Source organism: Bos mutus, chromosome 27 (genome assembly GCF_027580195.1).
Source record: "Bos mutus isolate GX-2022 chromosome 27, NWIPB_WYAK_1.1, whole genome shotgun sequence".
In the NCBI taxonomy this organism is placed as follows: domain Eukaryota; kingdom Metazoa; phylum Chordata; class Mammalia; order Artiodactyla; family Bovidae; genus Bos; species Bos mutus.
In genome coordinates this window covers 30,000,001-30,024,879 of record NC_091643.1, presented here as the reverse complement: position 1 = coordinate 30,024,879, position 24,879 = coordinate 30,000,001, and the positions used below count along the sequence as shown (strand labels likewise).

The following is a 24,879-nucleotide window of genomic DNA, read 5'->3' as shown; positions in this document are numbered from 1 at the left end:
CTAATATCTTTTTAAACAAAACTTTTGTGTCATAAGCATTCCTAAAATGTTAAGAACACAAGTTTGATTGGGGTAGCACATGAAAGTCATTCACTCAGAAATCCTACTTGGATCTTGTCCCATGACGTCGGAACAGCCTTGCAGGCAGCACATGTACATTTGCGTCTGCCAAGTGGGCTTCTTCAGGGCAGCGATCTTACCTTTCTGATTTTTGTATCACCAGCGCCCAACAGTATTTGGTGTCTAGACTAAGCATGCAAAAATGCTTGTCGAAAGATGAAAAAGAAGTGAATTTGAATGAATGATGTGTGAATGGTTCAGGTAATTTCTATTTTGATGGATGAAGGTAGGAGAAGAGTTAGATACCCAAGGGAGTTTATCATTAAAGGGTTAAAAGTTTCTACAGTGAACCAATGGGTTAAAAAAAAAGACACATTTTGTAGTTGCATAATTTTCTTGGCAGGAGCTAACTAGGAACTGGTAGTTGGAGTGTTTTGCATGAATACACATGATTTCTGAAGGCATGTGATGTGTGTGTGCCCTTCATTAAGGGCTTGACAATTAAGATTCTTATAAAGAGTTTGTTAATTAAGGTATTGTTTTGATTAAAGGAGCTACCCTAAGTGAGAATGGTAGAGAAATATTGCATTTGTTTTGTTTGGTCTTTTTGAAACAATGGATCAATGCATGGCTATGAAATTCTACTAAATACTTTCGACTGAAATTCAGCAATTCATGTATGGTCTTTTGGTCAAAAAATAAATTTTCAGAATTCATTCCTCTTTGCTTAGGGCTGAAGTTTACCACGTGAACAAATAGTAATAGGGAGTTCTAATCCTTAGCGGTTTTAGAGATATACCTACAAACAGGCGATTCATTAGCCCCATCGTCAGCAAGTCCTTAAGTGTTTTTGTTTCTAGTGTCCTTTTCCTCTTTAGTAGCTCCCAGACTCTAGCTCCAGTTTGGTAAAAAGAAAAGACTAATTCTTTCAAAGCTGCCACTGGGACTTCCCTGGTGATCCGGTAGTTAAGACTCCAGTGCTTCCAAAGTGGGGGTGCTGGGGTTCGATCCCTGGTCAGGGAGCTAAGATCCCATGTGCTATGTGTGTGGACAGAAATTTTAAATATACATATTATATATTGTATATTATATATAATATATAAATATTATATATAAAATATATATGTGTGTGTGTGTATAAGCTGCCACTAAAATCCAAAAGACTCTCTCAATACCCTACTCTCTTTTCTATGTAACCCTCCCCCAACCCCACCCAAATCTCCAGGATACCATGCCACATTTGAAGGCAGACTTTTCTCTCTTATCTCAGATGCCGTGTCCATTCTCAGGCTGGCAGAAAGCCACCACGTACTGGGATTGGCGGGCAGACACATGTTCTGCTGAGCACCATTCTCTCCCCTCCTGTGTAAAGTGATACCCAGACCTTGTGACCACAGACAGCTCATGCTCCTGGGGGCATCTGAGGCCTCTCTTTTCTGAGAAAGTCCATGGAGGGAAAGGACAGTGTATGGATTTCCATGGAAAAGCCTCTGTCAAGGATTCCAGATACAGTTCCCCCGAGGTGACAGGAGAATCTGACAGAAGCCAAGGAGAAATACGGTATCTCCCACGTAGAAAATACAAAAAATTCTCATCAGTAAAATGAAGTGTAACGAAGATGATAAAACTTCCTGAATCAATATGCTAATTTAACTTAAATGTCTGTTATATTTAAATAATTGAACACCCTGACAGTAAAAAATAAATCCAGGCATACAGGCAGATAAAACTTTTTGTGTTTTAAGTGGCTGTGGAATCACCTATTAAGTTGTTCTTAATAGGCTGATGTTGTTCTTAATAGATTAAAAAAACAGTTGTTTTTAAAGACTGATGATCAAATAAATAAGTGACTGTATGGTGATTTCTTAAATTAAAGCTATTATAAGCACTTACACAACAAACTAGAATTAGTGATGTAAGACAAATAATGGGGAGGAGAAAATACCTACCTGAAAATCAGTGTTCGGTTACCCAAGCATGTATGGAGAAAAATGAAGTTGGATTATACCACTTTATAATATGTAATGTAGTGTTATATTTTTTAAAAATGACTACCAAAAGAAGTAGAAGATAGATTAATTATGATTTAGGGCAAACAGACTATATCTACAAAAGAGATAAATTTACACCAGGACAGGAAGTATATCATCACATTCTGGATCTGCTCCTATTTAAATAAATAACGTGATTAAAACAATGCAAGAAAATAAATATTTTAAAAAATGAAAAATGCTCAAAACACATTTATTGTCCCAAATCTATAAAGATTAGTTGTAAGTATAAATACTCTGCTTTCATGCCATAAGTAGTGAAGGAAGATTAAGATTTTAAACAAAAGACAAATGCTAGCAAAGCAAGTTGAATCATGTGGAATATGTATAGGTTCATAGTAATTAAAGAGGTGCAAATTAGAACTCATAAAATGTCACAAATAGCAAAAAGACCCTTTTCTTTTTTTAAGTCGTTGTTGGTGGAGGATCTGTGGGAAATGATCCTGTTTACATAGCTGGTGGACTCCACATTTCTTCTTCCTCTTTTTGAAATTGAATTATAGGGAGGCCTGGCATGCTGCAGCCCATGGAGTCATAGTCAGACACGACTGGGTGACTGAACAGCAATATACTTGATGTACAACATTATGTAAGTTTCAGACGTACAACATAGTGATTCATAGTTTTTAAAGGTTATACTCCATTTACAGTTATTATAAAATATTGGCTATGTTCCCCATGTTGTACCATATTTTGTAGCTTACCCCTTACCCCTCTCTCGCCCCGCCTCCATCCCTCTCCCCACTGGTAACCACTAGTTTGTTCTCTATCTGTGAGCTTGTTTCTTTTGTGCTATATTCACTAGTTTGCTGTAACTTTTAGATTCTACATAAAAGTCATATTGTACAGTTTTTCTGAAGAGCAATTTCTCAATCTATAGCTGGAGCTAAAAAAAAAAAGTTTAAAATGTTCAGTCTATTAATTTCATCTTGGGGATACATGATAAGCAAAAAAATTGAAGGGGAAAATAAAATCTGTGCAGAAGTATCTGTATAGCAGCATTACTTTTCATAATAAAAACAAGAAACATCTCTAATGCATAGTTAAAAGAAAATGGTTTAGACAACTGCTCTATATCAACAGAAGGTAATTAACTACACTATTTAATTAAAATGACTAATATATGGATTATGTTGATCCATGGAAATCTGTATGTGAAGCTGTGATAAATCTGAACAAGTAACAAATATGTCCTTGGCTGAACTTATTTCAGCCATGGATGTATTTTGGGGTTCTTGGGGACTGAGCCATATTGAATCCATAGGGACAAACTTAGTTCCTAGTACTCAATAAGTGCTCAAGTATTTGTTGAATACATGCCTAAATGACTTTTCTGTTTATGCTGAATTCTTGACCTTCTTCCTGACCTTGGTAAATGTGCACTTTCATACAGCTCACCTGGTTTCTGAACTCTAGCCTGCTCCATCCTCAAATAAATGTGTACCCTTTATGGTGCTGGCACCCAGCTAAGTGACCTCTGCTCTACTGAAGCCTCCAAACCCAGGATGACACATGGCTGCAGCTCACTCAGTGCCTAGCATGATGTCTGTCTGCACCAAGCTCATGGAAAAAAAAAAAAAGAATAAACTTTGTCCAGTGTACAAAGGAACGTTAACAAACATGGCAAGAGATTGGATAGTGAAGAGAGTTTAGATCAATCATTCTAGGGGAAGGAACAGCTGTATTTGAAAAGTTGTATGATTCTATGAACTGTCAAAAAATAAGTTAAGGGAAATCAAAGCTCATACTAATTTATTTTCTTAAATACAAAAACTAATTGCAATCAATTCCAGGACTAGACAGACTATATCTCCCCAAAGCCAGGTGTCTATTAAAAAACAGGCAAAAGCAGTCAAGCATTCGACCTTCTCTTACTTAACATTCCCCAGTCATCCAGCTGCTCTGATGGGAAGAGTAACAGCACCGACTCTCAAGAAGCTGCCAGCTGCCTGCGAACATTCTGCCCAGAATATTTGCTGAGATTCTATTGAGAACAGAGTGGAACATTAAACCCTTAAGGGATTAAAAAAAAAAAAAAAAGACCTATAAGGTCCTCCTTATTTGAGTTATCAGGGGCTGTGTATCATGGGGTGACAGACAGATCGAACAGACAAACGACACACACATACTAAATACTTGCTAAATAAGTGTTCACCTAGTGGCCCCCCTACCACTCGGCCTGCCCTGGTGGCGCTGAGTGTCTGGCACAGAAACAATTGCTAGCGGAATGAATGATTGAACGATTTGAATGGACAGAAGAAGGGATTCAGCAGGTTGCCACATTAGATGAAGCAATCACAGCATCAAGTGACGTTAGTGTATTTATTCTGGCGGATCTTAATTTGTGAGCGCACACTATTCTTTAAGGGCCCTCATACAGGCAGGAAGCTCTGGACACTGTTTCAAAGAAGAAAAGAGAGCCTTCCACGCCTCGGCCGGGGGCGGGTCGCGTGCAGACCCGGGGTTAAGGCCAGCGGGGCTGGAGGCCGCGGGTCCCGTGTCCGCGTCCAGGTCGGCCTAGGCCTCCTGTGCTATAAATACAGCGGCCCACATGCTGCAGAGACACGGTGTTCCCTGCACTCGCGGGACAGATAACATGAATTTGCCCTTTAAATGTCCCAAGTAAAGGTACAGCCCCTAGCCCACCCCTGCCTCCCGGAAGCGCCTTCGCCCCCGTTGCCCTCTGCAGAAGAGGGGGCGGGCCAAGAGGCGGGGTTCCGAGCATCTGTCCAGCCAATGAAAGGGGCGCGAGGGGCCCCGGGCCCCCGCCTCCTCTCGCGAGAGCCTGGGCGGGTTATATAAAGAGGGCGGCGGGGCGAGGCGAGTGGCCCCTTCGTGTCGCGCAGGGTCTGGAGCGGGGGAAGCCGGGGCTGCCCGGGCGGAGACAGCGAGAGCGCGTCTCGCGGAGGCGGTGTGCGCCCGGCTGTCACCATGAGCGATCAGGCTCTGAGCTTCCTGAAGGACTTCTTGGCCGGCGGCGTGGCCGCTGCCATCTCCAAGACTGCTGTCGCGCCCATCGAGAGGGTCAAACTGCTGCTGCAGGTGAGGACCTTGCGGGCGCAGTGAGCGGGGCGCGAGCGCGCGAGACCGGGCGCGCGGGGCCCCGGCGAGCCGCGGGGCTGCCCCCCAGATCCGCGCTAGGCCCCGGGCCCGGCGCACGGCCTGCACGAAGGGGAAGGTGCCCTCTGCGCAGACAGGTCCAGCGTCAGTAGCGGATTCCTGGTGTCGGGTGGCGCCCCGCGTGCGGGTGTCTATATATGGAAACCCACCCCGAGTAGGTTGCAGCCAGCCAGATCCTGCTCCGGGGACAGCGCGGGCACTCAGGCCTCTTGGGTCGGCCTCACCTCTTGATTTTCAGAGCCCCTTGCACCCTCTTCTCAGCATCCACCTTTTACGATTAACATCGAAATAATTAACTACTCAAGATTATTACGGTGTCCAGTGTGCCATGCTGTAGCCATTATTCTATTATTCATTCATCTTGCTATGACCTCTGTAAGACAGATACTGTTTCCCCCATTTTGCACATAAAGAAACAGGTCTTGAGAGACCAACACTTTTCAAAATAAACTCAGATGGCCTTATTCATCCTTTCCCCAAATCTTTTCCTCCCCAGCCCTGATCTCTGAATGGCTTGTTCTCATCATCTCACCGCCCCCCCTTTTTTTTCACTTGCCCCAAAAGCAAGGATCCCTCCATGAGGAATTGGGCATTCTCAATTTGGGAGTCAAAATGATCTTGTTATTACAAGAAAAAACCCCAACAAATGGCCCTCAGCAACAAACCCCTCAATACTTGATTATTTGGATATGCTTGGAAAATGTCAGGCTCCAATGCTGAGTGGATTCCTTCTTCTTCTGTTGGAACACCTACTACTCAAAGACTGTGTCTTCAGGGAGACTAAAGAGAGACAGAGAAATCCTCACCTCCTGCCCATCATATCTGTCAGATCAGAGCAGGTGTCCTTTGGGCCAGGGATCTTTAATTATTTCTGTCTCCCAGTAATAAACCCCTAGTACAGTTCTGGCACCTAGGGAAAATGCAGCAAATCAATGTCTCCCTTTACGTAATCAAATCATCCTTTTCAGTGTATTTTGGAGCAGAACTGTTTCTCTCAAATGCCCTGGTAATTGAGGCAAGACTGGGTTTAGGGGACTCAGTGTCCAAGTAGCTAAGACTTCAGTTTACTCAGTTGTTCATTTGATTTCCCCATACTTTTTAAACAAGGAAATCAGGAAGCACAAACCTTGTTCTCCTGCCCTCTTCTCTCGGCCCTCCCTGTCCCCCCCATCCCCCTCCTCCCCCGCCCCTCTCCCGTTGCAGGTCCAGCATGCCAGCAAACAGATCAGTGCTGAGAAGCAGTACAAAGGGATCATTGATTGCGTGGTGAGAATCCCTAAGGAGCAGGGCTTTCTCTCCTTCTGGAGGGGTAACCTGGCCAACGTGATCCGTTACTTCCCCACCCAAGCTCTCAACTTCGCCTTCAAGGACAAGTACAAGCAGATTTTCCTGGGGGGCGTGGACCGCATAAGCAGTTCTGGCGCTACTTTGCCGGTAACCTGGCCTCTGGTGGGGCAGCTGGGGCCACCTCCCTCTGCTTTGTCTACCCGCTGGACTTCGCTAGGACCAGGCTGGCTGCCGACGTGGGCAAGGGTGCCGCCCAGCGGGAGTTCACTGGTCTGGGCAACTGTATCACCAAGATCTTCAAGTCTGATGGCCTGAGGGGCCTCTACCAGGGTTTCAACGTCTCGGTCCAGGGCATCATTATCTACAGAGCCGCCTACTTTGGAGTCTATGATACAGCCAAGGGTGAGAGAAGGGTGTCAGGGGGCGCAGAGCTGAGAAGGATGTGTGCAGAGAGGATCCTGAGGGGTGTCTAACTCATAAAGGACTTTGTCCTGTTAATCTCACTTTCCCCTAGTCCCTGGGCTAAACTGTGGAGGTGGTAAGGTGGGGATCAATAGCTGGGGGACTCTCCTTGTCCTCTCCTGAACTACCCTGGCCTTGAGTTACTCGGAGAGGGCAAAGGGGGTGCTTGGCTCCTTTTATCAGTTACCAAGTTTAACTTGGAGCCACTTCAACACGTCCTGTGTGCGGGGCACCACTCGGGCTTTGCGGGTCCAGGGAGGGTTGGCAGCACCAACTTGTGTTGGCTGCTTGGTTACTCCTGAGGCACCCCTCGCGGGGCAGGCTTTTCTGGAAAGGTGGGGCGTGGAGTTGCGGTGCCCTGTTCTTCGTCCCCACCTGCTTTTTGCTCAGCTGCTCGGAGGAGGAATCGCGTCATGGCCATTTGGCTTGTTGGCTCTGCCCACAGGGATGCTGCCTGACCCCAAGAATGTGCACATTATCGTGAGCTGGATGATCGCCCAGACTGTGACGGCGGTCGCGGGGCTCGTGTCCTACCCCTTTGACACTGTCCGCCGTAGGATGATGATGCAGTCTGGCCGGAAAGGGGGTAAGCCCGAGACCCACGAGAATCTTACTTTTCTGCTCAAGGAGAACGCTAGTCAGTGCTCTTTACAGCCTGCATTCTTCTCAGTTGTTAGAATTGAGATAAAAATTTAAGAAAGATTGTGATGAATCCTCCCTAATGTTCTAAACTATTCCTTTAAAGATTTGGTTTGTTTTTATCAAAGAAGTAAGAACACTGAAAATGGGATATGGTTTGGTTCACCTGGTTTGTGAACTTAACTAGGTAGCTAGCATCATAGAGGCCTTAGGCCTTTTTCCCTTAGAGCCTGGGTGCAGAAATTGAAGTAATCAGCTGGTTTATTTTAAAATGTTTCTTACCTGGTTTTACAAGTATTATTGGGGAGAGTGATTTAGCTGGGGGAGAGATGGCCTCCAGAAGTTTGTGGCAATAGGAAAAGTTTTGGCTTCAATAGGTTGAAACGTAAGAAATTGCCATTGTAACAGTAAGAAACACCGAGTATAATTAGTTTCATTTGCTTCAACCTAATAATTGTATCTCTTGCTTTGTAAGAGTATAATCTGAGATTGGATCTCAGTGTTCTCATCAATAATAAACAGGACCCCCCAGCTTAATACTTCTGCTTCCCCGTGCTCCCTTCCTGTTTCTCTTTTTGACTTATGTGAATTCGCTGGTTCATTGCCCCAGTTCTTCACTTGATCTTGAGTTGAACTAGGAATCTAGAGACCCTCCCCAGCGGTTATGCGAGGGGAGGCGCTGTCCCATTGAATGTGCTTAGAGCTGGGCAGAAGACTCAAGGTGACCTTTTATAACACTGAAAACAAACTCTGCAGGTGTCTTTCAGAGGAAGAGTCTCTTTCCTCCGGAATCATGGAGCCCTTACCAACAATGTTTGTTTCCACAGCTGATATCATGTACACTGGGACAGTGGACTGCTGGAGGAAGATTGCAAAAGATGAAGGACCCAAGGCTTTCTTCAAAGGTGCCTGGTCCAACGTATTGAGAGGCATGGGCGGTGCTTTTGTATTGGTATTGTATGATGAGATCAAAAAGTTTGTCTAATGTGATTAAAACTCGATTTCATTGGTTCCAGATCCATTGTGTGGTTTAATAGACTCTTCCTAAGGGGAAGTAAAAAGAAAGATCTGGGATGAAACCAGATTGAAAGGAATACCTCAGAGGGGGGAAAAAAGCTTAAGTATTCATTAAACCACAAATGTATTTTGTATTTATTTTACATTTAAATTTCCACAGCCAATAGAAGATAACTTATCATACTTATATAATTAACTGAAGAACTGATCATGAATAACTTAATGTGAAATGTCAATAAAGACCACTTAATGCATGTTCTCTATTTTACTGAATTCTTATTAACTGCCAAATGGATTAAAAGCATAAGACCATAAATCTTATTTTCTAGCATGACTCATTTATATAACTCAGTGGACAAGCTTCTAAATATCAGCTATTACACTGTGTTATCATGTGAACACCTAGAGTACTTCAGAGTTATGGTTTTAAAACTGAAATAGGTTATGTTCTTTCTCTTTACCTTACACCATACTGCACAGCCTCTTAGTGGTAACATGGATTGTGGCTTCCATAATCTCACCATATTTTATGCAATTTTCACACAGTCTTCAGGAATTCTGAGATTCCACTAAAAGCTTTAAATCACAGTTTCAGGAGCTTTGCATGGTTAGGAAGTGCTATCAGTGCCTTTAGAGAACTGTGATACTTGGAATTTTATGACAGGTGGACAGTAGTCATTGAAATCAGTTAGCAAGCTAGCACTGAAATCTGTTGGATCCTGTGGAAGATACAAAAAGGCAGAAGTCCATTGGGAAAAAAAAGCTTAAGTGGGGTTAGGAGAGAGGTGGGACTTGGCATTGTTACATAGTGTAACATTTAATAGCAGTACAATGAATCTTGGCTGAGGAGAACTAGAAGCCAGAGGGAGCTGGGCGGAAGGATAGAATAGGCCTTGAGAGAAAATAACTAGACTCAGATACATGGGTATAGAAAATCTCTGCCAGCACTTCTTTTCTGCAACAATTTATCAAGACCTGGAGGAAAAGTCAGTTTGGGACTTCACTCTGGTAAGTCTGTGAGCCAGAGGAAAACAAGGACAATTACACAATGGAAAGTAAGCATTTTGCGTCCAGAAGACCACACGGTTCATAGGGTCCTCGCTTGCTGGGAGTGACCTGCGTACACAAACCCCTACGTGTCGGGTGAAGCCTGAAGGGCAGGCACGTGTCTTCGCGGTCCTGACAGGTGGCTGAGGGGTGCCTCTGCATGCTCTGTTCTTGACCCGCCTCCTCCCCAAGTTCTCCCACCTTCTCATTCCTGCCTCCCCGGTTTAAAAAAAAAAATTGGCTGCCTTGTTCTCCTCCAGTAGCTAAGGTCTGAGTTTTGCCACGTCCAAGGTTACATCCATCTTAATCTAGCAGTTGTCTCTGCCAACAGAAAAGGCCAACAGAGAGCCTCTCAAGCGCATCCAAGCCAAGTCGCAAGTATGGGTCATTAGGGGCCTTTAGATACGTGTCTCATTGGCTTTCTATCCGAAAGGTGATCTGAAAAGTCCAAGCTCTGCTGCTGATGGAGAGAAAAGAGGGCAGGCTAGTAGGACAAATGCTTCTGTGGAGTGGCTCTCTAGAGAAGGTCAGCCCTAAGTTAGCGCAGGGGGAGGGAGGGTGGGGGTGCTGGGGGCCGATATGGAAGCGGGTGGGCAGTGCGAGCAGTGGAAGACCCCTGGGCCCTCTCTGGCAGGAACAGGAAGTGGAGAGGGATGCAACATTTACTTAATGGTGTGATCATCTCCCTTTTTCGTGTGACCCACAAGTCAGCCTCTCCCATGAGTGTTAACCTCCATGCCCTCAGGAATGGATGTATAAGGAGCCTGTGCAGTCAGCCTTCACCCCAGCTCCTTTACGACCCGGAGCCCCAGGCCCCTCAACCTTGGATGGGCAGCACCTCCCTGGACTGCCTTGTCTTTTCAATCCCCTCACTGAGGGTCCATTCTCCCAGGAGGTGTGTGAAAGTTGTGGAGATGCAGCTGGAAGGCTGAGAATTGGAGAGTGATTCTGAGAGTGTCTGGGGGGTGGGGAGGGAAGGGTCACACCTCTGGGTAGCCTCCCGAAGCAGGAAGAGAGAACCAGGGACAGGGCAGCCCCTGCAGTCCTGGAGGCCGGCTTTCAGCTATCTCATCCCTTTAGCTGGATATAGGAGACTGGAGATTGTGAGCACCCCTGCTGCCTGCCGTCAAAAGCAAAAGTAAATCTCTGGAAGAAAATACCACCTAGAGCAGGGGTCAACAAACATTTTCTCTGAAGGGCAAGGTAGTAAATAGTTCAGGCTGTGTCGACCAGATGGTCTTTGATAGGGCAGCTCTGCCCTATTGCGACAGCGCCCTGGACTAGACACGAACCCAGGGTGGCTGGTCTGCAAAACTTCATGTACAGACACTGAATTGTGCACTTCTTAGAGTACTGACATGTCACAAAATATTCTTTTGATTTTAAAAAAACACTTGTAAAGGCCACAAAAATGGGCTCTGGGCTGCTGAATATGGCCAACAGGCTGTAACTCTCTGTACCCTGATCTAGGGCTTCACATTTTTCCTACAATTTTTCATATAAACATAACCAAAACCACAAATTAAATTTAAAACAGCCTATAAAAATACATTCTAAAGAGCCACAGGGTAAAACGTGAAAATCAGAAGAGATATTCAAAAATGTTTTGACCTTGATAAAAATGGGGTCTTCCCTGGTGGTTCAGTGGTAAAGAATCTGCTTGCCATTGCAGGAGACTCAGGTTCGATTGCTGGGTTGGGAAGATTCTTTGGAGGAGGAAATGGCAACCCAATCCTGTCGTATTCTGGCCTGGGAAATCCCATGGACAGAGAGGAGCCTGGCAGGCTACACTCCATGGGATTGCAAAAGTCAGACATGACTTAATCACTAAACAACAAAAATACCATGTTATCAAAACTTGTGGGAAACACCTAAAGCTATGCTCAGAAGAAACTTACAGCCTTTGATGCATTTATTAGAAAAGACAACAACAACATTAGAAAAGAAGGGCTGAAAATCAGTGAACTATACGTCCGTTCCAAGTTTTAAAAAATGACACCAAATTAAGCCCAAAGAATAAAGCTGGAACTAAATAACTTAGATAACAGAATTAGTGAAAAAGAGGCAACCAACAATGCCAGGTGAACTGCATATCTAAGTGTGAAAGGTAAAATTTCCAGAAGGTAATAAAACAGCATTTTTTCAAGTCCTCAGGTAAATGAAAATTTATAAAATCCAACATTTAGAAAAGTACTAATCATGCAAGAAAAGACCGACAAACTGGATTCTGAATAGAGACACAGAACATTAAGACTGTATTATGGTGGTTCCAGAAATATCTCTAAGTAGATTAAAACAGTCAGCAGAATTTTAAAACCAAGTACAAATTTCTGCTGTAATGTAGTCTGATTTGCTAGAGCTCAAATATACTACCAGCAGGAACTACTCAGTGATTTACTCCAATGGCACTATTGTTATTTAACCCTTATCAAAAAAATTCATAATGGTTTAGCAGCAAGTTTTAAAGAGAGTATTTCTTATCATTCATAATACACATCATACATATGGAATGTTGATGTGAACTTTAAAAAAAACACTCATTCAAGCTATAAGAGTGTCTACTGTATTCAAGCTATAAAAGTGATTTCCTGAAGGACTGTTGCCGAAGCTCCAATACTTTGGCCACCTGATACAAAGAGCCCACTCACTGGAAAAGACCCTGATGCTGGGAAAGACTGAAGACAAAAGGAAAGGGGGGCAGCAGAGGATGAGATGGGTAGATAGCACCACAGACTCAAAGGGACATAAATCTGAGCGAACTCCAGGAGATAGAGCAGAATGGGCGGGCCCGGCGTGCTGCCGCCCACGGGGTCACCAAGGGTTGGACACGACTTATCGACTGAACAACACTTGTAGCAACATAACAATTATGATGTGGTTTAAAGAGATGATCGAGAGTGTAATTTTAAGCATTTTCCCACATAAACATCATACTTCCAAAGATATAAATAACTAATATCCTCTTTCCAATTTCATTCTCACTTAATTCTTAGTCATGGAGGCATGTAAAAATTATTATTCTGATTTTTACAATGGGAACAGGAAGACAGTGCATTTGAGAGACCAACACAGGATCAAAACTCAGTTATCTTTGATTCTTTTCTTCACTGTGCCCAGGATGAGTTCTTCATGCCTAAAAGACATTATGGTAGACTCGGAAATTAAAAAAGAACGTTGATTTTTAAGTTTCTTACTATCTTTATTCATACAAATAAAGTAGTCATGAGCATGAAGCACATTTTCTTGGATGGTTTACAATCATTTATATAGGTTCCAACTTTGGCATTTAAGATATTAAACATTTTATGAATTTAATTATTAAAATAATAGAGTAACTTAAACTTGTGTCCCCAACTTTACGTTGGTCATAATACTTTTCATAGTGTGCAGGATTTGAATTTGAAGATGAAAGTACACACAGATATCTATCCCAGTGACCTCTTTTTAAAGTTACCTAGATATCCATTTTGGACATTTGGGTTAATAGGCTGAAAACAACTGCATTACACACTACATTTACAAGCAAACGAGAAAACTTTTATTTGGGGTAGTAGCTAAGAAAGCAGCTTTTTATGGAGACTGAAAGAAAAGGAAGTAGGGGAAGTATGAGAGTAATTGCTACCCTTAGGAAATAACTTTAATAATTCAAAATTTTTCATAGGATCTTATCAAGAAGGATGTAATACCAGTATAACATTTAACAGACATGAAAGTCACTCTCAGTAAGAACCTTGCCTAGTAATTGCTGACCTTGGATGAGTATCCTTTCTAATTGCACGTGTAAATCTTAAAAATATATATCTTAGGTACAAGTGAACCAAATATAAAGTAGTGCTAGACAGTCCTTCACATTTTTTATGTTCTTGAAAATGAAAATAATATACTTCTGATTTCTTCATAAAAATACCCCTTAAATCGTAACAACTTAAAAGGCATCTTGACTTACATCGGAGAATATCACATTTTTCAACTCCTATCCCTCTGCTTATACTGATCAGTGTAAACTAATCATGACAACAGTTGTAAATTTCTCTTTGAAAAGATGAGTATTGTTGTTCTGACTTTTGCTTCACGCTGAATCCCTGTTATCAGTAATACTTAAACGAAACTCCCCTACCTAAGTAGTAGAAACTGAAGGCGTTAATTTAGTATCTAAAATCAAAGTACAGAGAAAAAAAATTTTTAAAGATCAAAGAAAAAAAAAGTACAGCTTTTATCTATAAAATTAAAATTGTACCATATGGCATATGACATATGGCAGCAAAGACTATAAAATGCATTCAGAGACTAATGCTATTACACAAAAGGTTTCTTTTTCCCCCTAACAACTTAAAAACCAATTTTAAAAAATTGGCTAATTCACTCACTACTGGGAATATATTCAAATGCTGAATTTTAAATTCAGCATTATCTTATCTCTCCTTAAAGACAGGTTGTTACACAAACATCGAAAAGTGCAATAAGTTAAAAAAACAAAATCTTGGTTTAGTACAGCTAAAGTGTATGAAGTAAAGCACTAAGTGATGTAAAAACCTATACACCAGAATATCCAACAACAAATGAACATTATAACTCAAGGAAAGCAGCAGAAAAATCTCACGGTCAGGTTGTTTTCCCATGAGTTTTTTAACCCCATTCTCCCCACCCTTCTCAAGCCCTACCCGAAACAAAATCTATCAATACAAACTAAGGCCAAGACATTCTGAATTGATGTTCAGCAAAATGCAGTTTGGCTTACCACCGAAGGTGTTTAAGAAAAGTTAAGTTTGGCGTCCACGCTACAGAGCTTGAGCAACCCAGAAAAGCAAAAAACAAATCTTACTGTGTTTACAGATCAAAAATTCACACTAAAAAAAAAAAAAAAAGGGGGGACAGATTTGGCATTTAGTATAGAAACTTACCAATACATTTTAAGGTATGCATAAAAGGCCAGTAATGAAAACAGTGATAACTAGAACAGCAGAAGCAACATGACTGAGATATACTTCGTTGTACAAGAGCCTACAGATTGACAGAAAAAATACTCTGATTTCAAGAGTCAACTCTATTACAATCTACACACACATCACTAATTTCAAAAGGTCTTTGAAAGTGAAACTGGCAAAAATGGTACTTCCAGGATTCAATACAAAAGGCCAAAACAAAACCAAAAAATTGGCTGACATTTATAAAATAGCTTCAACAAATACGGGATTTTTTTCCTCCTTTATCATTCATATTTTTAGTTTTTCTTTGTCAGCCCTTAAAAACAGTAGCTAGAACTTCTAAAGGGGTAGAACAAAGCATTTGTTTCCTGCATTTCCTCTCACTTAAAACAATAAACGCTGAATACAGCACAACCCATTAACAACACCCCTTAAAACGCTGTCCTGACACAACTTGGGATCTGCTTCTTGGTTCCTCAAGCTGGTGGAGCTCGTTTGCTAATTCAACAAATACTTGCTTTTGCTTATGAGGATCTGGTCCTTGGACGAACTATTCACAACACAGGAGCTCTAAAGAAACCCAACTTCTCAGAATCCTTACCTACTTCCCCTGAAAAACACAAAAGAGGAGTTTCTAAGTTGAGCTTTCTCAGACTCACAATTTGAAATGGTCTGGAATGGTTGATAAAATTTTTAAGATCTAACTCAGTGCACACTTCTACAGAGGTAGTAGGCACCTCTGGTGAATCACAAGGACTGCCCTAGAGCAAGCTTCTGTCTTCTCCTCAAATCTAAATCAGCGCCACCAATGAGAACAAATTTCAAGATTAGTTTCATAATAACTATCTTACAATCAAGTTATAAGTCACACCACCCAAGTTCTGAAGCAAATAGAAAACCAAGTCAGTCAGGAGCTACGCTCACTATATAAAACTTACAGAAAATGAAAACAAAACAAAAAAACACATTAAATGAGAACCATATAGCTAACATTTCGGTCCGATATGCAGGATGCTATCACAACTGCCTCATCAGTCCGACAGTTGAACCGATTTCTATGTTGAGAAAAGACACAGGTATGCTACCATTTCTCTATGAAATATATACACGTCTCATATAAACACCTCTTCACAGGAAACACTGATTTTTATGTTGTCTTTTTGAAAACCATTTTGCATCTAATTACAATACCTTAAATTGCTTAAACCAGTATTTAGATGTCTACACAGAGAATGACAGCGTTATACAAGAGCACTTCAACTAAGAACTGGATGAACAATGCTTAAAGTAAAAAGAGTTTTTATAACCAAGCTGTACGGACATTCGGGGGCTTAGGTCTTAGCAACAGGCCACCACCAGTTGTGTTAAAAGCAGATCGCTCACTCTTACAGCTGAGGCCACTGGTAGCGCTGGATGTCCTGGAAGCGCCTTCTGAAAGTAGACAAAGAGCAAGAAATTATCTGAACTCACTAAATACATAAATCATCATCTGATACACTTCCTTTCCTCATCTGAAGCCCAGATTAAAATAAAACTGCCTTCTCTATCTCACATGTGTTTTTAATAGTCTAATTCTATTCTCAACCAGGAATGTACTTCAGAATTCCCTGTGGAACTTAAAATAACAAACATAACCAAACTCTATACAAGGGCATTTTGATGCAATAGATTTGGGGTGGGAGTAAGTGTTTTTAAAAGCCTCTCAAAGAATTCAAGTGGGAAAAATAAAATCTCTTTGTATAACCATTTATACATTTATTCAACAAATAATTTTGCACAGTCAAGGCATGATATTAAGTGTGAGTTTTTGGAATAAGATGCTGTCTTAGTCACTTACTCTACCAAGGAAGTGATGTGTGGCGGATGAATGAATGGAATTAAACTAGTTATCTGAGTGTTTAAGACTACAAGTGGTTCCAACTTTCTGTTAGGACTAGCTTTTACAGACTTTATAGCTTAGCACATATACATAAAGTAACAGCACAGACTTCTGTAGGGAAAACGGTCTGGCCTTTCCGTGTGTCGTACACTCCAACACTCAGCGGTCACGCCCACCTGTATTCTCTGGGTGTGTAACGGATCATATACTGAGCATTAAGAGGGACTGATCTGAGGACTACAGATCACTATTTCTCGTCTTAATTACCAGTGAAGAAGCAGCAGCGTGCATTAGGGCCGGAAGATACTACTGAAAATTCTTCACCGGCTGAAGAGACTGCTTCGGCAACTTTTAAACAGTCTATCTGTCCATTTCTTCCTTTAATAAACACACTGAAATTAAAAGTCTCTCCCTCCATTACCTAAGAGACTACTGATATTTTCAGTTGTTTAACCTCCTGGTTTCCTTCCTATGTTGCCATTATACACTGTAAAAAATGAAACCTGAAGTTAAGTGAACCAACACAAAGCAAGGCATGCCAGTGAAACAGAGCAGACTGCATCCCAGAAGTCAGCATCTAAAACTCTGTCAGAAGAACCTAAGTCATATACTTTTAAATGGGAAAAAGGTACAAACAAGTACAAAACCCGTGTGCGTGTGCTTACTTAGCGAGCTGTACTGGCTGAGAGTGGACCTCACTCGTCTGGAGGTCGGGGATGAGCTGAGATAACCCATGTTGCGGTGATAATCCATCAGCTGTTCTGAGCGTTTCATGCCAACTGTTGGCTTCACAGCTTCAAGCCTTTTCAGAAAAGCCTGCATTTAAATGAACAATTTAAAAGCTAACATTAGATAAACTGCAATAGTTTTTTTAAAAGGCAAACACTTCCTAGAACCTGAAATTCACAAAATAAAGTAGAAAAGACTTCAAGTCACTGCGGAAAAACTATTTCAATAATAATGTGGAAAACCTAAAAGTTTCTACCTGTCCTATAGCTAACCAAAACCACTATGATTTTAACAACCGATTGTAGGCACAGCTCTCTTGTTTATCAGGTTACAATCTTAGAAAAGATGCTGTAAGGTGAAAAACATTAAACCATTCTCATAGAAATGACATTATGGAAGTAATAATGCTAAGAGCCCAGTGTTCAACCCTAGAAATGGCCGTGAACATATGCTTAGAGAGGAACTGACATACATACATTTAATAGCATGAAATAATGTCATTTCTTTCAGCGAGTAAAGTGAAACTATAAACCATACTATGGGAAACTATAAAGTACCCTCCTTGACCTCTTCCCTTCTCCTTCTGCTAAGATTATTCTTGAAATTTTTCTTAAAAACGGAATTCATATTGTGTCCAAATAAATATATGGAAACATGGTTTAACAAGAACAGTTCCAAATTTTATGAATTAAAAAAAATTATCCCCTTTTGAAGTAAAAGTTCTAATACAGTTGGGTCTGTATGTAGCAAGTGCGCCCTCTACTGGAGAGGGCTGTCCTCTTCACCTGTTCTGCACAGCACCACTCCTTTTGCCTGGAGGCTTGCAGCCTCTGGATTGCTAAGGAGCTGATGTTAGGGAACTAGAACAGAATTGCTTTAGTCATCATGCCTGTGAGCCATGTGAACTGGTCTCTATCACTGGAGATGGAGCAAGTGAAGGATTATGAATCATGAAAATTACAAAGTAATGGACCCTGGTTGTGCAGTACATTGGACACAAAGTGTTGTGTGTGTGCACGTGTGCACCCTTGAGTGTGTGTTTTGACTACAAACAATCTGGCAAACAGCTTAAAAAGTGTATCATCTCACACTGAAGAACCATTTGAGCCAATGCAGCTCTATATAAGGGTTTGGTATGTGGCTGGTTATACAATGAATACTCAAAAGTTGATGGTTTACAAAAATAACCAATCAGAAAACAAAATGAAAAATTTCATGGCAATAACATAAAAAATATAGTTTTAAAGAAAACTACAAAACCTTACTAAAGTCGAGTGTTAAGAAGGCTTGAGTAAACAGAAGGACATACCATATTTCTAGATTAAAAGGTAATATTTTAAGAGTGCCCAACACTCTGCAATTAAAATGTAAATTCAACACAATTCCAACAAAAATTTAATTAAAAAATTTTATAAAGAAAAAATAATTAGCTATTATGAAGAATAAATGCAAAGGACCAGCCAAGAAAAAAATATTACAATATATAGAATTAGTTTTATTTTGCTTAATAAAGCAAATATTTGCTTAATAAAGAAGAGTTAAGCATAAATCTGGACAATTACTATTCCTTACAATAACATAATTTTTATAATAAATTATGCTTATTTCACCATGTAGCTTTAAGCTACTTTTTCTACTTCTTGTGAATTAAGCTTTTGATCCAGAGCTGCACTGTCCAAGGCCACAAGCCACATATTGTTACAGAACATTTAAAATGTGGCTAGTTCAAATTGAGATATGCTCTAAGTATAAAATATACAACTGACTTCAGAGACTTAGTATCAAAAAACGTAAAATATCTCTCAACAATTTTTTATATTTATTACATGTTAAAGTGTAATATTTTTTATTTAGTCAGGTAAATATTATAGTAGAATAATTTCACCTCTTTGATATTTCTAATATAACTGTTAGGAAAATTTGAATTAAACATGTGGTTCACTTTATGTTCGACTGTTCTCGAGTATAACAAGATTCCACTGTGAAATGGAGAAAAATATTGCTCACATATACAAATTACTAAGTAACAAAGTAAAAAGAAAAAAAATAGTGGTAATTTCCCACTGCTTATTAAAATAGCTGAAATTTACAATTTATATGGCATATAACAGAAGCCGCTTACCAGTTTTCATCTCATTTGTATCTAGAATAGTCCCTAGACATTAATGGTTTCAACTTCTCAAAAGTAAACCCAAGTTCCTCAAAACAATAAATATAGAATTACTATACGACACAGCCATTCCACTCTTAGGTACACAGCTGAAGGAACTGAAAGCTGGGACCTGAAGAGATACCTATAGTTAGTTAAAGTTAAGTCGCTCAGTTGTGTCCGACTCTTTGCGACCCTGTGGACTGTAGCCCACCAGGCTCCTCCATCCATGGGATTCTCCAGGCAGGAATACTGGAATGGGTTGCCATTTCCTTCTTCAGGGGATCTTCCTGACCCAAGGATCGAACCCAGGTCTCCCGCATTAGAGGCAGACACTTTAACCTCTGAGCCACCAGGGAAGCTGACCCAGGGAAGAGACACCTATAGTGCAGCATTATTCACAATAGCCAAAATGTGCAAACAATCCAAGTGTCCATCATCAGATGAATGGGGAATCCAAATGTGGCATATATATATATACATACATGGACTATTATTCCGCCACAAAAAGGAATGAAGTTCTGATACAGGCTGCAACATGGATGGTCCTTGAAAACATAATGGAGTGAAATGAGCCAGAGACAAAATGACCAAATAGTCTACTATTCTACTAATATGAAATATCTAGAATAGACAAATAGAGACAGAAGGTAGAGTAGAGGTTACCAAGGGCTGAGGGGAAGGGGGAACAGAGTGTTACTGTCTGGCACAGTGTTTCTGTACAGAGTGATCAAAAAGTTTTGGAAATAAGTAGTATTTACTCACAATTCACAACATCGTGAATGTAATTAATGTCACTGAACCAATCACTCAAAACAGTTGAAATGGTGAACTTCCCTGGTGGCGCATGGATAAGAATCCTGCCTGCCAATGCAGAGGACACAGGTTCGATCCCTGGTCCAGGAGGATTTCACGGGCCGTGGGGCAACTGGGCTTGTGTGCCACAACGACGGAAGCCTGCACGCTCTACGGCCCGTGAGCCACAGCTGATGAGCCCCTGTGCCCTAGAGCCCGTGTGCTCTGCAACGAGAGAAGCTGCCACAGTGAGAAGCTCAAGCACCACAGCTAGAGAGGAGCCCCTGGTCCCCGCAACTAGAGAAAGCCTGCATGCTGCGACAAAGACACAGCCCCGGCAGGAGTGAATCAGAAATAAACATGGCAGTGTGCACATATCAAAATAATAATGAAGAAGACATTGAAAATTTTAAAAAGTTAAAGTGGCAAATTTTGTTACTTTTATATATAACTTAAAAAAATGAATCATGTTATTTATCAGAACCCACTGAACTGTACACTTTAGATGGGTATGGCATGTAAATTATACCTCAAAAAAGATGTTAAAAAGAAAAAAGTAATCCCAAAGCGAGGAAACCTGGATATGATTCTACCACCTGCTGTAGCTGTTTATGAAAATGCATAAAATGTAAATGAATCCTGAACTTGCTAGAGGGATACGTAGAAAGTTACCATCTAGTTCACCACCCACCAACCTCATTTCAACTTGTTCTGCTGCAATCTACTCCCTGCCATGTTCAGGGTAACTCTCTTGACCAATATTTTACTATTTTTTGCAAATATACTACCCTAGCTCACCAACTCTTGGTGTTAGTGACAGTAATAAATTCATAAGAGTTACTCTTGCAAATTCAGGTTAAGTAGAACTGTACTGATAATGACACATAATAAGGGTGAATTTGGGGAACTGTTCTAGTGATTTTAATAACAGCTTTATCACTTATTTTAACTCTGAATGTATGTGTTCATTAAGGGTCTAACTTTAGTTGAAGATGCTACCTGGGTTTAAAACCTTGGCTCAGTCACTTGCTTAGCAGCTCCTTGTCCATGGGTTAATTATTTAACCCTTTTAGGTCTCAGTTATTCTACCTGTAAGATGTGGATAAAAATAAAGTACGTCCCTGAAAGAATTATTGTCTGGATTCAATTAGCTAATATTTAGAAGACACTTGGAACAATGCCCAGCATTAAAAAGCTCTGTAAATATCAGCAATTATGAACTGCATTTTATAAAGAAAATGATAGGCTATGAATAGTAGTTTTTTTAATGTGAAGATTTTCAACAGTTTCCATATATATATTTCTTAGGATATCAAAGGACTATTACACTATCATTTTTAATAGTGTCTTTCATACATCAAGCAGCAGGGCACCTCCCTGAGAATGTGTGTATTATTTAAAATAAATGATATATAAATTATTTTAGCTTTTGAGGATAAAATGAAGTAAAATAGATTTAGCTAGTGACTAAGTACTTCGCAGATGTAGCTATCTAATCCTTGGACACCATTTCCTGTATTGCTATAGTAATTTAACAGATCTAGTCAAATAAATAACAGACCTTGCAGTATTTTCACTTAATACTCCCTTAAAATATAGTTTCCTGGATAAAAAAGCACATACTGTTATCTTCCAGGCTCATGGCTCATCCTATATTTTATGCCATACAAACCTATTCCTACTTTTGTATCATTTAGAAAATTTGGCTGTATTGGGTTTGCTGCAAGTTGGGCTTACAAATCAGTACAAATGCACTTTATTTGATGACTAAAATGTAAATCAGTCACTTACCAAATTCTCTCTTTCGATCCTTTGTTGTTCCCTCTGTCTGTTGAGAGCACTATGATACAACTTAGGGGGAGGACCAGTCGATCTTGGAATCATACTCTTGCTTCCTGGTTTCTCAGCCTGTCTGGACAGTTCTTTCAAAAGCCTCTGATTTTCTCGATCAATCTGTCTCACTTCCTCTCTTGTGAAAGAGTAGTTTTTCCTAGGTGCTACTGAAGGCTGATCAAAGTGATGTTTTTGTGGTCTCTTTTTATCTAATTGCAGAAAAGCTACAGAAGTGAACAACAAAAAAAGTGAACAAAAAAGGAAAAATGGCTAAATAAACAGCAATACGATGGCATAATGGTATATGCTTTAACTTTTATAAACGGAAACTACATTAATTCATGGTAACGGATGTATGGAATCATTTCAATGACATCCAGACTACAACCGGGTAGAAAAAAAATTCAGAGGCAGCTTAGAGGTTTATGCTTATTGGGTTCTTTGGGAATAAATGCTATACACAAAACCATGAAAATACTTTAATAAGAAATGAACAAGGCACTGGTTGTAGACTGCAGATATAATTTATGGAAACTGCTTTTGTCATGTTCATTGTATGTTCTCCTGAAGGAAGCTTAAAAGTTAGAAACCTCTGGTGGATTGCATTGACAGAATACTCAGTTGAGATGGGTTTTAGTAGTCAGAAAGGCATCCCAAGTGGTGCACAAGATTCCATCTGCAATGCAGGAGATGTGGGTTCGAGCCCTGGGTCGGGAAAATCCCCTGGAGTAGGAAGTGGCAACCCACTCCAGTCTTCTTGCCTGGAAAATCCCATGGACAGAGAAACCTGGCCGGCTACAGTCCATGGGGTAGCAAAGAATTGGATACAATTGAACGACTGAGCACACCAACACACATAATTCAAAAAATAAAATGTTCTCAGCAATGCAAACAATGGCCAGAAAATGGCAAAAAGAAACCTAGAATATTCTGAAACTTTCAACTTAACCTGAAAGAATTTTACTATACAAGATTTATGGTCTTGATACTGGCATTGTAACAAATACTTCTACTACAAAAGTCAAACTATGATTCCTGACTAGACATAAGCCAGATGAATACCTTATATAAAAAGAGCTTTTAACCAAGAAAAATATTTTGTATACTATGATTATCAAATGAAATTTTTATCAACATGCTAAATTATCAATATTTCATATTATTAGAACAATTTTCAGCAAGTCACAATTATTACTGAACAGTTATCAGAAATTTCTAAACATATTAAGCTTGTTTCACCTGAAGTTTCTGCTACAAATGAATGTATTATATCAGATTAACAGTACGGTACATTTGTTTTAACAATATCTTTTTAAAGTAACCATTATTTGTTTTAAATTAATCATTTATTTGGCTGCACTGGGTCTTAGTTGAGGCATACAGGATCTAGTTCCCTGACCAGGGATTGATCCCAGGCCCCCTGCACTGGAAGTGTGGAGTCTTAGCCACTGGAAGGCCCCCATTATTTGCTTCCATTATATCAGAGCACCTTTATGTTCATGGGGTTCTCATGGCAAGAATACTGGTGCTGTTTGCCATTCCCTCCTCATTGGAAAAGACCCTGATGCTGGGAAAGACTGAAGGCAAAAGGAGAAGAGGATGACAGAGCATGAGATCATTAAGACAGCATCATGGACTCAACGGACATGAATGTGGGCAAACTCCGGGAGATAGTGAAGGTCAGAGAAGCCTGGCGTGCTGCAGTCCATGGCGCTGCAAAGAGTCAGACGCACTTAGCGACTGAACAACAACCATCTTGTACTTGTACTAAGCAAGTACACTCTTTTACTTGCTTAATATTTTATGCTGTTAAAAGCATTTTTAACCCCATTTAAAAATGTGACTGGTGCAGAAAAGTTAAATCCTTGGAGCAAGGTCACAAAACTGTAAATCTACGTCTCAATGCTTAAACCAAAGATGATCAGAGATTAAGGAAACTTTAAAAAAAATTATTAACAGTGACTTCCTGATAGGAAAAATTAGGAAATTAATGACTGGTAATTTGTTGAAAAGCACACCAAACTAATGACGAAACCTGAATAGGAACACATTTAGAAGGAGATATATATAGACTATATATAATTGAATTATCTTACTTCCAAGAAATATCCATTTTGTAGAATTGAATAAGGTTTCTAGATTAATTTAGCCTTTAAAATTAAATTCTAGAGGGAATTAAAAGTAAGCTATTTTCCTAATGTCATTTATAAAAAGCTTTTATAAGTAAAATAAGGCAACAGCTAAAAATAAAATAAAGGAAGGATTTCAAACTAATTCATTTAAAAAAACAAAACGAAAAAGCATTCTAACCTCCCTTGATGGGAAAAGTATATGTTGAGTGCTTACATACTGATGCCAGGTATCATTAGCACATTTTTCTAAAGTGGCTGCTATACACTTTAGTACGAGGCAACCTCCAATATATGATCCACTGTCTTCCAATTAAGATAAAAAAATGTTAATTTGAATAAAATTTCAGGGATAAAAATATATTAATATAAATACATTATTTAAATGACACATTTAAGAAATACTGCTTTTCCCTAATTTTCGTTAATGAAACAATTTTGCTCAAACTCTTTACAGTATTTCAATATGTCCATTATCACTAGAGCCACTTGTTGACTCAGTAACACCATTTACTAGAAGTACCAGCTTAACTTGTACCTAAACTGGGATACAGGCAGCATTTAAAATGTTTATGTGCATACTATTAATGGAAAATTTATCCCAAGCCATATTATGTCTTTATTTACATAATATTAGTTTTTCTTTAAAAAAATTCACCCTGTAGGCATATTCGCGATCCCGATTAAAAAAATCAATGATATATGATATTTGCTTTTTAAAATGATGTTTCAAAGGTTGTTTTTTTTTTTTTTTAAA

At 40.0% G+C, this 24,879-nt stretch overlaps 2 protein-coding genes across 3 annotated transcripts in view; one reads left to right on the top strand and one right to left on the bottom strand.

The window, feature by feature from the left end:
* Positions 1-5,042: 5,042 nt before the first annotated feature.
* Positions 5,043-8,604, top strand: SLC25A4 (solute carrier family 25 member 4). The gene is given in 5 exon segments (NM_001294327.1): positions 5,043-5,153; positions 6,435-6,635; positions 6,638-6,920; positions 7,426-7,566; positions 8,447-8,604. Coding segments are annotated over 5 exon segments (894 nt in total).
* Positions 8,605-11,577: 2,973 nt separating this feature from the next.
* CFAP97 (cilia and flagella associated protein 97) overlaps positions 11,578-24,879 on the bottom strand; it is a 26,868-nt gene continuing 13,566 nt past the window's right edge. For both annotated transcript variants that reach the window (XM_070364345.1, XM_070364346.1), the window contains exons 3-5: positions 21,952-22,217; positions 17,153-17,303; positions 11,578-16,039 (exon numbers count right to left, since the gene is read on the bottom strand). In XM_070364345.1, coding sequence (XP_070220446.1) covers positions 15,909-16,039; positions 17,153-17,303; positions 21,952-22,217 — 548 coding nt within the window. In that variant the 3' untranslated portion in view covers positions 11,578-15,908. The remainder of the gene's footprint in view (positions 16,040-17,152; positions 17,304-21,951; positions 22,218-24,879) is intronic.